At 38.1% G+C, this 15,883-nt stretch overlaps 1 protein-coding gene across 12 annotated transcripts in view; it reads right to left on the reverse strand.

Moving 5' to 3' along the window:
* The window catches only part of ncam1 (neural cell adhesion molecule 1), a 72,105-nt gene that overhangs the window by 12,348 nt on the left and 43,874 nt on the right, over positions 1-15,883 (reverse strand). For 3 of the 12 annotated variants that reach the window (XM_023961308.1, XM_023961305.1, XM_023961317.1), the window contains exons 9-16: positions 14,414-14,437; positions 8,357-8,386; positions 4,649-4,799; positions 4,354-4,541; positions 3,924-4,020; positions 1,510-1,680; positions 893-1,021; positions 528-542 (exon numbers count right to left, since the gene is read on the reverse strand). In XM_023961308.1, the coding sequence (XP_023817076.1) occupies positions 528-542; positions 893-1,021; positions 1,510-1,680; positions 3,924-4,020; positions 4,354-4,541; positions 4,649-4,799; positions 8,357-8,386; positions 14,414-14,437 (805 nt within the window). The remainder of the gene's footprint in view (positions 1-527; positions 543-892; positions 1,022-1,509; positions 1,681-3,923; positions 4,021-4,353; positions 4,542-4,648; positions 4,800-8,356; positions 8,387-14,413; positions 14,438-15,883) is intronic. The other 9 variants (XM_023961311.1, XM_023961310.1, XM_023961314.1 and 6 more) reach the window with 6 other exon arrangements.

Raw genomic sequence — 15,883 nt, forward strand, 5'->3', positions numbered from 1 at the left:
AAATAAATAATGAGTTATTTAACATTAAGGAGTAGTAACATTTATTTTTCATTACATGTCGTTACGTGTATGAGTCATATCTAGCCCTTTGAGGACAGACAGTATGCTGATGTGGCCCTCAGTGAAAATGAGTTTGACACCCCTGATCTAGACCCACTAGACGGTGCGCTGAACCTTTTTTCTTCAATGATTTGTGATCTTCACTGGTGTCCATGGATTAGATGAAATCTTTCCACCTTCATCCACCTTTGTCATGGTAGGGAGAACATGTCAATGTAAGGGTGGGGTCATAGGATAGCACAAGGGTTAACTAGAAACTGAAAGACTGTTAGAACAATATAAGCCCAAAAAAATTTATATGAAATAAAAATTAAAATGTTTGCATTACAACATTATTTTGTGCTTTCCAATGTTTTTAATCCCCATTTTTGCTTTACTACAGAGTAGAAATCATAAACCCATGACAATGTCCTTAAACTAAAGGTGAGCATGAGGCTTAAACCTGAGCAGAGAGATGAATGACTTACTTTTGGAAGCGGGACCTGACAAAACAGGCAGATGAGCAAATGGATAAAAACACGAGGGATTACAATTATGAAATGAAAAAAACAATAGAAATGGTAAAATATTTTTCTGGTAACACACATGCCCGACCAGCAGAGGGCCCTCTAAACTAAGCTCAAGATCGCTGCAGGTGTGATTCATGTTCAAGTAAAACACGTTTTGGTATTTAAGCAGGTTTTAATCCTCTGCCACTGACACAAAGCTGTAAACAAGGCACCACGCACAGTTACTATTAATGGAAAAGACATTTGTTTATTAGTTCTATTCAATACAAAATGACTAGAGTGTTGGGAAAAGCTTTGCAGTGTGATGTAAAGCGTGCACTTACGAACAGGCTGCGTTTTGAAGAACTCAGCGAGACTGCGTTCACTTTCACCCTTGCCATTGATGGCTGTTAGCTTTAGCTCGTAGCTGGTCTCAGGCTTGAGGCCGGTGATGGTCACCTCATTGCTGGAGTCTGTGAAGACACCAAAAGCCGAGCGGCTTTGTTTGAATGTGCCGCACATCAAACACATCGGCCTCATTCAAGATGGAGCCTGCAACTGCTTCCCTCACTAGCAAACAAAGATTCTCACATTTCTCAATTCACCTCAACACTGTTTAAACAGCTGATTCATTAGTTATTAACCAGAAATAAAGCGAACATATTAACTTTATTATGTTGTTTACTGATAAAATAGAATTACTTTGTTCCATCTAGGCTTAGCATCTAGGCTTTGATATCCTCCCATCATTGGAATGTATGAAAGCAAAACACCTCAATAATACCCAATTCAATCCATTTAATAGGAAGAAAGAAAAAGAAAATTAAAAAGAAATTAAAAAGAAAGAAAAATTAAAGCTACTAATTTTGCTTTCTCTTATCTTTTGAGTAAAGAAATAAATAAGTACTGAACACAGACAAACTGCACTTTTAATTTAAGCAAGTGTTCTTGTTTTTTTTACCATCTGTGGCCTCGTAGACTCTCTGCATCCAGTCACCTTTGCCCTTCATCCTCCACAACGCTTTATATTTCAGAACAGGTACGCCCCCAGTAGATTCCGGCTCCTCATACTGAATCAGTGCGGTGGTGGAGAAAGGTCTCACTTCAACGATGGATGGAACCGATGGAACCTCTGTGCAGACGAGGCATGGACAACATGTTCAACACAACAATTGTCAAACTGCAGTGCTGGGAGTAGCTGTTTTCCACTGATCCTTTAAAGCCATGGTCCCAACTGAAGCCACTGCAGTGGACTGAAGTGGATCGTGGACTGGAAATGATTTGCTACCTAGATATGGCTCAGCGAAATGTATTCAAATGAATTTGTTTTTTGAAGTGCAAACTCTTTAATAAAAGCTTTTTGTCGCTGGATAAACAATGCAGTGCCAGAACAGGCCCCTTGGAAATAAGTCAAGAATATAGACCCCATTGGCAGATTATTGTATCTTTAAATAAGCAAAAAAATCCTCCAGTGGAATAAGAAAAATAGTCTTCCCAAAAAATTTTAAGAAAAAAATTCAAGTCACTAAGATATGTTTTAGATTATTTTGCTCTTGAAAAATGTTTCTGATAAGATTGTTTTTCCTCCAAGACAGAAAATAAGACAAATTTCTTTAAATTCTGTTTTTGCAGTGTGGGAACACACAACTGAGCCACACAGGCTTTTAAAACTTAATCCAAAGTCTTAAAGCGAACTAAAAAAAACAAAGTAACTAAGAATCAAAGAAACAATTATCTTTCTTTGAAAACAACAAAATAAATATTTAGACAGAGACTTTTTTCATTCTGTTAAGTATAACTGCTAAAAACTATTGTATTCATCCCTAATTGTTCTTTTAATATTGGGGAAAATGACCTTATTTGAAATAATGAATCATGTGAATGAGTCCACAGGACAGAACTGGCAGCTGCTTTGGATCTCACACATTGTTGGGCTCAGGTTTTACTGTATTGCTTTGAAGTGGGGAAGAAAGGCAGCATCATTATAACTGAGGTTCTAATTCGTCCATTTTGGATTGTGGTTCAAGTCCAGCTTTGTCTCTCTGTTCTGTTGTATTTCCAGTGTGAGTGAGCACAGCAACAAAAAACTGATGTGACAATTCTGCAACTTCAACATTTATGCTAAAAGGGCACTGCATTTGTAATTTAACATCTCTGTTCACACTGAACCAAACATTTCCAGTCCTGTAACAGCTACAAGGGAGCAAGGTTGATAAATCATCGGCCTATTTTGTCTAAATCTATTAGGTAGCTGTACAAACAATGCCCTGAGAAAGGTCACAGAGTAGATTTTTCAGCTAAATGTGTAGTATGAAGAAAATATTCGTTTTTTTTCAGCAAACGTGAGCATTTTGCTTTGTTATTTTACAAAGTTGACTGAATGAGTCCAACTGTGAACTTGTGAACTGAAATCAAATCGATTAAGCAGTTCGGCATTGATGCTCAGCCTGATCTGCACAAGTCTCAAAATCTACAAATCAGCCCCTAATTAGAAGAGCCTGCAGACACAAAAACAAGCTGTTCTGTCTGCTTTAAAACTGACAGGAAACACGGCCACAGCAACAGACCTGAAACAGTGGAAACAAATGGTAGCAGTGAACAGAGGGACACAAAGAAAGAAACATAATGTGGTGTTAAAAAAGAAATGAAAAAAAAAAACAAAATTCAAAAGGAAAAACAAGAATATGTCTTTGCTATCTTTTCATGTTTACCTATCCAGGAAAAAATGCAATTTATGTAAAGAAAAGAGAAAAAAAAACCTGTAACAATTTCTATATAAAGAAGCTAAAGAGAGGTCCACATGGATGGATGATGTTTGGAAGAGAAAGATGTTCAATAAATAATCTTGATGCTGCACTGCTGCAAGTATGGAGAAAGGATCAGAAAGGCCACAACAAATGCAGGGATGTTATTGATCTTTTAGACAACGTTCCTGTTTTTCATCCGTTTAAAGCAGGTTTAGGGATAATGAGATGATACATTTCAGGATGAAAGTGTTACTTCCCTCAAAAACTTTGTAAGATGTCAGTTCATGAAAAACGGGACCAGTAAACAGTCGGAAGCTTAGTATGACTTTACGCTGCAAATTAAGCATCAAAAATGTCAACCGTTATGTTTTTTCTCTCGTTATGCTTGAACAGAAGATGCATGTTTTGTAAGACTGTAATTTTGTAGCAATTTTTTATGTTTTCATTTGTATTCATTCTTACACCATTTTATCTCCTTTCCGAATTTTGGGGAAAACATTTTGATCATGAATGAGGAGTGAATGAATAATGGAAACATTGAAAGCGCTTTGAGCACCTGGAAAAGCGCAGAAAAATCCAATCCGTTATTATTATTATTAAGATATGAGAAACACTATTTACAACTAACCAGCCTGAATGAGGAGGAACTCCTTGGACTCTGTACCCATCTCATTTGAGGCGGTGCAGTTATAGCTCCCAAAATCACTCTCGTACTCGGGGGTAACCTGAAGGTGAGAATAAGAATGAAACTGTAAGTACAAGAGGAGCAAAGTCACAAAACAGATGATCAAACCTGTGTGTGAAGCATTACAAAAGTGACCTTTTCATTTGCACCTTGGAGTAGAGTTCTTCCTATTCGTCACTCTGAGCTTTCTTATTACTGAATTATTCATGTGTTTTTTTTTTCTCTACACAATGAGGCTGAATACCCCTCTCCCCCTCCATCACTTCCAGCCTATCCTCATGAAATGTTGATAACAAGGTGGGACCAGACACAGAAGAGCGGTGTGCATGTGTACATATACTAGAGCCTAAATGAATCTTTAAAGCCAATGTACCTGCAGGTAGCTGCTTGTGGGAGTCCTGAATATCTTGATGTTGGAGGTGTTGGAGTTGGGGAGCTGCAGTCCATCTCTGAGCCACACGGTTGACACGTCACTGGGGAAGGCTTTGACCTCACAGGTGATATTAACAGGGTTTCTTTCCCACGTGTACACAGCCACTGTCCCACTGATCTTAGGCGTGTCTATAGAATCAACATGTTAAACTTAAAGCTTTGCTTCCGCCGTATGATTAGGTAAAGCTGACTCTTTCAGTCACACTTCTCTTCTACTTGAAGACAGGAGTACTCACAGCGAACCTCCAGATACGCTCTTTGATCATCTTCTCCGATGGCACTCCGTGCTGTGCAGAGATACTGACCCGCGTCTGTGTACTTGACATATTTAAGAGTGAGGGAGGACACACGAGCATCACTCCTCACCACAACATTCCCGTCTGGACTCTAAATTACAGCAGAAAAAGGCTTGGTTCAGAGAAAATTCAAAAAAAAAAAAAGTGCAGATCTACAAAAACAAAGAGACACAAATAGGAAATAAGACGTTTCACAATAAATGAAACAACGTACAGACATTTGATGAATGGAACTGACACATTTTTCTCCACAAGGTCTTGGAGACATAAGGACACAGGTGACAAGGCAGTGAAGATTTTAAATATTTGATGTTGAAAAGCATTAGAGGGCATCTAAATTGTCTGTACCTAATTGTGAAATTTGCTGATGCAAAACCGAGGAGAAAAAGATTACCATGCAAGTCTAGTATGAACCAATCCGCTTAAATGGACAGTTTCCAGACTCCTCTTTTGAGTAGTCTTTCAAGTAATTCACATTTTGACTTGCTTAGGCGAGAAAATGTTCATTTTTTCCCCCTAAATAGTGTTTGCTAATTTTCACACGGTCATCTCAGAGTAAAACAAAAAGGCTAAATCACATTTGAAACCAGGCACTGAACATGCAAGTCCTCCAACGACACATTTTGATTAGATTCTCAGTGTCTTCATACTGGACTAATCATATGAAGCCTTCCAATATATCAGACTGGAAAGATTCATGGTTTCAAATGCTCTCACTGAAATGTAAAGCAATGTTTAATGTCCTACAATATTAAACTAAGCAGCTTTAACTGCTTCGCTCCTCACACACACACACACACACATTATGACGCCTGGTGGTAAAAACTGCAAGAATTATTTAGCTTTCATAATAGTTGATGTAGGTCAACTAAGTAAAAAGAAAATATAAAATGCACATCAACAGCAGCACCAATTATCACTGTAATCACAAAATACCCCAAAAATGTTCTAAATCTAGATTCATTTGTTTGCTTTGCATTAACTCAACAGAAACTGTAGTCATGTTATCACAACTGATGACTACATAATGATCCAACATGCACTCGCTCTGAAGTAACATTATGTAACACAGAAGATGAGCAGATAAGAGGGGAGAATTAACTTTCTGCTAATGCACGATGATTCCATTTAGCTGATCTAATGTCCTGGTGTCTGTGTCAAACCCACACAACCTTTTCCAACAGTCTTTTGGTTTCACATTAAATATATTTTTCATTTAGTTTTAAAAGAATATGGCTAACAAATCGATGAAATGATAAATCTTATAAACATTTCTCGTAATCTTTTCCAAAATGATTTTTTTTAATAAAAAAAATCCCCTCTTACTCTGAATTAAATTGGGAACTTTAAAGTTTAAAAGTTGTTTATTCTCCCTTGCAAAGAAATATTTAAGAAAATTGAATGTTATTCTGACACCATATGCACAATAGTAATATCACAATTATTATATTAAAATGTGTTAAACAACTTTGCTAATTGTTCTTTAAAGCCTTTAGTAATAAAACAGGAAAGATGAGACGATCTAATAATACATTTTAGATTTTGTTAGCTTACTATCAATAATGATGTCAAAATCTTTTTTAAACATTTGGCACGTTTCCTTAAAAACTGTATTATCAAATGTCTTCTACATAGTTTCCTCTCAAGTTGCAGATTTCATATAAACCATGTTTTGGTAAATGAACATAAAATGATCTTTTTCTCAGGCTTATAATGGCACAATCAGGGTTGACTGAATTAAAAGGGAATACAAAAGTCTTTTTTCCAATAGTAACACAAATATTTTGTTAATGTGTTGTAAAAATGATTTCCTTTCAGGTAGTTTCCAAGTTGCTTTTTCGATTGCTTTCATAGCTTCCTTCAAAGGCACAGACCCACACTAACAGCAATCTTTCACACAGGCTGCAGTAGAGCTCAGCCGTGTAACAGAAACCCACATTAGTTTGTATTTATATTCAAATCACAAAGCTCGTCTGGGGAATTCATTATGCATAGCAGGTAGCAGGACAAGGGAGACACTTACATAACACAAACACTACCCTTTTATTCTGACCCCTGTGCAGATAGCATTCTTAGTGGACCCCTGTGGTACTGTCACCAAATGCTGCATCTGTGCAGCACGCCACTTGCAAATAACTAGTTAATGAGCCAGCATCGGTATGAGTGCTTTCATATGAACACACATCAAAGATGAAGCAGATACATTGGAATAAATAAAGTAGAGTTTAGACATGTATAGCATGCTGGGTATTATTTCCCAATTCTTTGCACCTTCTAGAAATGCGTGTACAGCTTTGCACCTGTCAAAATGTTCTTCAGAAAAGACGAGGAAGAAATCATCAAGGACAAAGATTTGATAAATTAATCAAACTCAACCGAGAGAAGAGCTCCAAAACAGATTCTCTGCAGTGCAAAGCTGACGGAAAGGGCAGGGATTCTCAGGGCATAAAATTTAAAGTACACTGCAGACATGGTAAACTCATGTCTGATCAAATATTAAATGGACTGGAATACAAATGTGCCTTGCCTCACGCGGCTTATTAAATGAACTCGCGCTTAAGTGAAAACACTCAGTATGCTCATGCTCATCCAGGTTCCAATTCCCCTCCTGTGTGATTTGTTAAAATGTGTCTTGCAGAGAAGCGCACAGTAATCAGCTCAGAGCACAGAAAAGTCAGAAATACTATTACTTCACTCAAAAATGAATATGCATGACTACAAACTGTGGTTGGGGGGAAATGCTGTTGAAAAACCAGAAAACCTTTCAAATTTAGCATGGCAGCTTGGGATCTCTATTCACTATTGAATCCAGCGAGATGAAATATGAATGAATTAAAACAATGAAGATAAAAGAAAAAAATATTCAAAACTATTCAAGCAAGACGTCAAGAGAAGGATGAGCTTCTTTTACTGCAAAGCTCCCTCTCATTTAAAAATAGGAAGACTATTTAAGTGAACAAATGATCTAAAAATACAAATTTGCTGTCAAATACAACAAAAGTATAAATAGCCATGGCATTTTTTTTTAAATATGATCTATAACTCACAATTGAAAAGGGCTGATCATAAGTGGTGTCAAAACATCATCAGTACTGTCTTCACATCTCATGGAATTTGTTTATAACTATCAAAGTATACACATTTCCATTATTTAAAGTGCACATAATCAATAGTCAAGTCATTCAAAAGGATAAATGTTGGGAGGAAACTCTATGGAGCTAATTTTCTCACATCTCAAGGCGGGGATTGGTTCTGATATTCGCACAAAAGCTTTTCCTCTTCTTTGAAGACTGCATGCAATAATCTAAGTAACACACTAATGTCAGAAGCATGGAAGTTATTATAAAGATCTGACAGAAGGTTTGTTAAAACGGCCAGATGAACAGTGCAAGTGTTACACCTGAAAAAATAGATATTTCAGTGAAAGGTTGGTGCAGGCAGCATTATCAGCTTTTACTAAAGGACTAGAAGAGACTTCCACTGGTCCGTTTTTGCTACTACCTTGTTATCAGAGTTAAGACTCCCTCCAGCCCCCCATTTGATCAGGAATTCTGATCCACACTCATCCAGAATTGACTGTGACTTCCCTGACATGAGTGATGAATGGGTTTTGAAAAGAAAAAAAAAATAGCCATGCATTTAGAATACCTTGTGCTGCTCAGGCCGTGTCCATGATGCCTGTAGAGGACAGAAACGACAGACAGAAGGCAAAGCAAATTCTTAGAAAGCAATATTCATCACCTTCAATCTGGAACGCTGCATACTGCATGGAGCTTTTTAAAATGTCTTCTTTAGTTGATTCTCCACACAAGTAACCAGAAACGATTGGCTGATCAGGGTTCTTTCTGCAGATACGCCAACTGAGTGAAAACATCCCATTCAGCGCTATGTAAACACTACATTGTAGTGGGGTATAAAAAAAAGATTCCTGCAAATTCTGTCCTCCAAACAGGTCTGCATGCTGTTCTTTTGTGTCCTCTTTATCTGTGGCATTCATTCCTGAATGAGAGTTGACCCAGGCGCGTGTTAGTTCAGCACATCCAGCCGAAACTCCACAGTCCCAGCTTTTTTGGGCAGCATGTGTTCAGCTGGTCGACCGCCTTACAGGAGCTTGTGGATTGTTGCAGATGACCAGGTTCCTAAACACACAGGCTTTATGTCTGTGTGGGTAACAGCATAGACTGGTGTTTAAGCTATAAGTGCTGTTTCATGTAAAGTCTACTGGGTGTAAACCAGACCTGTTTCTACAGGTACTTTCTGCTTATTTATTGTTATTTTTATTTATTGTAATTGTCAGTGGAATGAACAACTCTATCCACTACAGGGTAACATAATCATGTTGGCTTTGGATGGAAAAACTGCTGACTCATAACACCATTAAATACTTTGGAAAATGCTGCTATGCAAATATTTTGGTAAATTCTATGGAGGAAGATCAATTTCTTCTGTGTTCAGCATGTGCTGAAGCAGTAATACTCTCCAAAAAGGGGTTGGTACCCGTCAAGCTCAACTCAAACTGAACTGCAGCTGACCTGGACAGGGAGTGGAACTACCTGAGCAGAACCTGGGATTTTTGGTCTTTAAATAGATCTCTCTGACGCAAAAAAAATAAACTCACAAAGCTTCATCCTAACTTATAAAAGCTGATTGTAGAAAAGAATTTGCTGTATTTAAAAAAAGTAGATGAAAACTTTACACTTAGTGAACAAAATCCACCTGTTTAAAACCAGATACCAGAAAACTGAAATGTATTTACCAGAAAGGAAAGAAAATACATTGTTGTCTATATATTAAGACAACTACAACTCATCTATTCATAGTATTATTATATTTTGTTTTTGCCATTTGGGATTTTTTTTTTTACAGAATAGGATGGATTAGGACACTAATAACGTAAAAAATCTAAAGAAGAAAAAAAAAAAAGAATCTCCTATTAAATTTCTCAATCAAAACAATACATTTTCACCAAAATGTATTCTTAAAGAAGCTCTATAGAACATAAACAATCAGTTAAAAATGTAAGTCTTTGTTTTACATCCTCACGTCCCATGAGTTTGATATTCATGCACGTCTGTAAACAATACTGAGGAAGTAAAATCACATTCAAACTGAAAAAAACCATCAGCATCAATGTTAAGGGATCAACAGTAGTACCCTGCAATTCATTGGCATTCAGCTAAAAACAAATATTCTGCACCATGGTAATTAAAGTCTCTCCACAACACACTTGAAACTGCTATAGACAGCATGCTCCATCCAATAAATCACAACACTGGAAAAACTCCACAAGACAATGTTGCTTTCAGATTTTTTTGTTGTTGCTTTTTTTTGTTGGACAGCATGCTCTGTGGATTTCATGATGTTGATGAAAATATGTTAAGCATGACAATGGGATGAGATGGCCTACGTAGCAAAGAAGTACTGAAGCGAAACAAGCAGAAATGATAAACAGCCATTTCATCAGGTGCAACGGTGAGAAAATGTCATATACATGAAAGCAATCTGCTGGAGTAATTGTGGGGCAAAACAGTGAATCAAACCATCAATATTCACATTTAAAAGCGCTTCTGGATTATCCTCATTATCTCAGCAGAGGGCTCCTATAGGTGTGCTTGAGTTAATAAACCTCCAGCTTAGTTATATTCCCATTATGCTCATCAGTATTGCTATTCAATTGGTCAAGGCACAAAAGAGACGGAGAGCAATATTTTCCCCTAAAATAAGAGCCTTGTGCAAAGAAAAGGATACTGTAAACTGCCCAGAACAACACACAGGGTTTTATAATTTTATATATAGTAGCTGCTGCATGCAGATCATCCTAGGCCCCAGAAAATAGCCCAAAAAAACACCCTGCATATTCCTCAGAAGCAGATACCTCAATCCTGACTGGCTGCTGATCAGGAGGTTAGTGTTACCCCTCTAAAAATAGCCAGCGCTACATTGTAGAGTCATTCAAACACCTCTTCTCCCTTCAGAACGTATCTCAAACTTTTCTTTGGTAGCTAGCTAAACTGTCTGCAGATTCTCTGCCGACGGACGGCCGCCCGACAATGAGGACAAGCAGGACGCTTAATCAAACGAGGGACTGCGTGCTGCAGACAGTTGGGGCTCCCAGCTCGACCTGTCTGCAGCAGCTCCTTCCACAGAGGACGTCTTGGAATTGATCTATGCGGAGGATGGATGGGAAGCGCTGGTTCTTGTCATATCCGAAGAGGATGAAAATGAAGAAATCAACACCCTATCCACGTATTCAGTGGAGATTTTCCAGCAGATAAGCTGCAAAGTTTCCCTGACGTATTAGTAACAAGTGTTTGCTTCAGACAAAGGTGACAGAAGATTTAAGCAAGCACAACGGGAGACAACCAAACACAATCGCTTCTTTAACACTAATGCAAAGAAGAATATGGTGATGACACCCCTGGCATTTCTCCTTTTCTTCCCCACTCATTGTCTGTCTGTCCCACAGACAATAATCCTCCGTCTCGGTTCCATGTAAACTGTAATGTCAGCGTGAAAAGGGAAATGTAGCAACAAAAAAATGGAGGAATTCTCTGTGTAACACGTTACTAAACAGACCGCTGGCAATGTTTCATTCTCTGGGTGTCACCAGACGGAAATCTCATGATTATGCATTTCATAGTTCTGTCACATTAACTGCCGGGGCTTGGAGCCTTTCCAGAGCACCGCAGAAAGCTGACAGTCGAGACGTGCCTGCGTCACACAACAACTGACCTAACAGGCTTGTGTTTGGAGAGACGTCTTTCTGAAGGGGCACACAACACTTGAAGAAAGCCTCTTCAAATGCCCCCGAAACCCAACATTAATTCAAATTTCCTTCTTGAAGCAAATCATTCATGATGTAACAACCAATAATTTCTCCTCAAGTCTTTCAGCAAGAACTCTAGGTGGACTTTTAGACGGAACAGGCATTAAATTGGATTTGTGATCTTGAAAAAATGTTTGTACTTAAACACACAAGACACTGAAGAGAAAAAAAGACAAAAGCCTCTTTAATTAAAACTACTGGACACATTTATTGGCTTTTTAGTTTTATAATTAGCTCTTTTTCTATTTGAATGCTTTAGAATGTCTCAAAAATTATGATTTGAAGTTCAAAACAGGAAAACATTTCTTCAGAAAGATAATGTAAAAAGCCTGCCTAATCCTTCATTTACATATATTTTTGGTTATTAACAGTCTCCTGTAAAAAGACAAATTCCTCCAGAGAACAAACAGAAGAGCGTTTTATCTGTAAACTTGACTTAACCAAACTTAACCACAGATCAGCACACAATATGAAATGTAAATGTGACTTTAACAAAAGCCACATTTACATTTTGTCAGTGTTCTATTGTGTGGTACCGTAATCCATAGCCCTTCCGATGCTCTTTGCTCATACACAAGGAGCAAGGCTTTTTGTCTGCTAATACTTTGCCCTGCACATTATTCAGAGTGAAGTAGATTCTCCCTGTAATAACATTTCAAATCCAAGACCAGAGTAGAATAGGATTAGGGTCAAATGAAGGCAGACAAGGATCTTTGTGGCATTTACCAAACACACACACACACACACACACAAATCCTCAGCTCCAGGATACAACAGCTTTAGCACTGATAATGTTAGCTTCTGAGGTATACAACACCATGCAAATGATCCAAAGCAGCTTGCAGAGCAGTCTTGCAGGAAAATAGAAAGACTGTTTCCCAATAAGCATCAATGCAAAGAAAAAGAAAAAGCTCTAAACTCATTTGCTAGAGCTTCATGTGGCAAAATGTTTTTGGTGGATAGAACTCAAGACAAAAAACTGTTTTTCTTCCTCACTGTCCCTTTAATAAACAACAAGCGGGTTTTTTACAAGCATATTCTATCAAAGCCAAACTAATAGACTACAGACTCATACTTTCTGACACTTGGCTTCCCATAAAACTTTTAATGACAAAATGTCAGATGCGCTTAATACACGATTTGCTGGTACAAAATGCAAGACTTCAATGTAAAATCCTAAGAATGCCCACTGACTGTTTTATAACAAATGAAAGCATCTGACCATCAAATTAGCCTAAGAAGTGAAAACTCATTTATATGAGTTACTAATTAATTTCAGCTATTAATCAGCATCGCACATCTGAAGGCACAGTACAGATCAGTCACGGTTGTCTGACCGACAAGAAAATCTCACCTCAAGATGTTAATGAAAACATGCTGCCTGTCACATCTTTTAAAGGATTTCAATTCACCATGTTCACCCCAAATGAATGGCGGAACATTTATCACATTCATCCCGGATGAAATGAAGCTGCTGTGATGACTGCAGATAGCATGTCGGACGGACGGATATCAGACGGAGAAAACACTTCAAGACGGCCGAACAATTAGCAGCCGTTTCTCTGTGGATCCATGGGCTGGCCACAGAAAAAGTCTTTTTTTTACTGACTGACAGTCAAATGCAATCTTTACGGTTTGTTGTGGCTGCTAATGGTTTCTGTAAAGACACTTTGAACCGTGCAAACAGCGCAAAACACAATACCACCATTGTCACCTGAGGTGCTGGAGAACATGGTGTAGAACACCAAAATCCAGCAAAACGAATGGATACGGCAGGTTGCTGTTAGACCTTCTTTGGCATTGGCACAAACAATCTGAAGGAAGCTGAGGTTTTTATGGCAAAAGTGGGTGACATGTTAAGCCTTAAGTGTTATTCTACCCCACTAATGAGTCGCTACTCATCCATTACGACACCTTAAAACGAAAAAAAAGACAACAGGCTGAACGGTCTCTGACAGCAAAAGAAGAGGAGCTACACCAGCTGCTAGATGTGCTCCACACACACGCTTTCCCGTGGGAGCTCGGCGCTGCGTAGGGGAGCGGAGATGTGTAGACTGTTATTCAGCGATGCATTCATGAGTGCCGAGCCGCTGTTGGTGTGTGGACGAGGAGGAAAAAAAACAGAAAAGGCTCGTCACGACGAGCGTCACATGGTGGTAGTGTGCTTTGCACTTGAGAGAAATGCTCCAATAAAATGTACTTTTTAACTATCTAACAGACTTGACAGGTGGCTGTAAAATGTCATATTTGCATGGAAGAAGATTGTTGCAGTCTGCCTGTATTTGAACAGATTTCAATAAGTGACTAGTTTTCTCAGAAATAGAATGACTGCACGGCTCTCTTCCACTTCAGACCTTACCAGTTATATTGTTTTAAATAAAATCTTCACTTTAAAGTGAGATGAACTCTTACCATTTAAAAAGCAGACTTCTATTGGAGCACCCTCAGTTTTTGAATGAAACCAACATAAATGTTAGACAAACTAACGTATTATGGGGATGACAGACAGACTGAGCTCAGCTTGAGTCCAGGCAATCTCATGCTGCAATGAAAAAATTTGAAAATGATCAGGTAGAAGCGACACAGAAATGGCGTTTCCTTTTTCTTTTAGGTTCTTAATTCAATTTGTGGCTGACATTAGGAGGTGAGCCCAAAATGTTTGCTGCCACACAACGTTTGGGACCACATTAGCAAATCCTGCAGCAGTCTACATCATGAACCCAGATAGGATCGTTCCCTGAGGTTGGCAAGAACCTTATGGGAAATTATCTACGAGCAAATTCTGTGGGAGATGTTAGTTATTTCTTTATTTTTTTCACAGCTTAAGGCATCCTTTACTTATTACTCCACTACATTTCTGTGCCACGCGGATTTCATACCTGATAGATCCTGTTTAGATGTGCCTGTAGGGAGAAAATGTAGTGTATGTAATGGACTGGCTCCAAGATCTCTCTGCATAAACTGAAGTATATATCTCACGAGCACTCGCTACTTTACTACCTCTCATCTGCAGAAAGACAACAACACCTCCAAGAGACAGAACATGTAGACAATAGATGTGCGATATACCAATCAAGCATTCATTGCTTTTGATGGTTCGGTATTGGGGGGAAAAGAAAATTGCAAAAGGAACATAGCGGAGATTCATGATGTAATGTGAGGTTAAAAGCTGGTTGTGAACCAAAACTGAATCAGAAGCATGACAGCAAAGTGTGTACTGATATCATGACACTTGAATTCAACCACTTTTCAATCACTGGCACTAATATATGGCAAAGTGATTGAAAAACAAAAAATTACGGATTCAAGTGCTTATTGAGTAGCTGACATACATCAGCTGCCTTCATTTACATGCTTATTTTGGGAATGCCACAGTTGTGTTGTCTGAGTTGGCTTTCTCTGCACTGGGGAAACTCCAGTCAAATGTGAATTTGTTTCTTTTGCCGGCTGTATTTTATGAAGATAATTACATGAGACCCACTGAGCTGTTTCAAGGCAACTGCTAATTATGGGAAAATGATCAAAACCATAAAACTCGTTGAAGGCACTTTTGCAATGACAGTGCCCAAGCCCCCCAACCCATCCATAACAATTCACATATAGCTTGAAAATTGCAGCTTGTTAAAGAGATTCAATTCTTCTCTTTCACCGGTGTGCTGCAGCTTTGTGCTCTTTCTTTGATTATTGTTGCTCGCTGTATCCCAATTTCACAAAGTGCATCGCTACAAAAACAAGCAATGCCCTTTCCCATTTTGCTCACCATGGAGATATGGAAAAGGCACGAGGAATGCAGTCTTCAAACGCATACAGGTAGCTTTGCAGATATTGTGAATTTTTTCAGGAGGCAAAAAATTCTGTTTCTAAAGGCTTAAAGAATGGAGGCAGATACATGAAGCTTTTTTTGTAGTTTATTTCTCCAGGAATTAGGTTATGTAAATGTAGAATTCTCTAAGTTTCCAAAACAGTAGGATAGTAAGTGGACATGCGCAGAAGTCTAATCCCTACAGTTAAAACCCAACATAGCTTCAAATTCTCTGTGACATAAAAGAAGAATTGTTCCTATGAGGAATATCAAACACTGAATAAGTGAGTTACACCGTTACACAACGATGATTACCGTTGTGTAACTACAAACTGTGGAAGGAATAAAAAAAAAAAAAAAAGCTTTACGGAAAAGAATAAGGTGATTAAAAAGTACAAATAAGTTTAAAAAAAGAACTAGCCTTACATTGTCTTTCCTATTTTTTTCAGTTTTATCTGCTGGAACTGTTTGAAAAGTGTGCATTTGTGGTAGAAAAGTGTAACAAACGCAGATAAATTCAAAAAATTCTGCTATTTAAATAGAAAAA

Source organism: Oryzias latipes, chromosome 13 (genome assembly GCF_002234675.1).
Source record: "Oryzias latipes chromosome 13, ASM223467v1".
NCBI lineage: Eukaryota > Metazoa > Chordata > Actinopteri > Beloniformes > Adrianichthyidae > Oryzias > Oryzias latipes.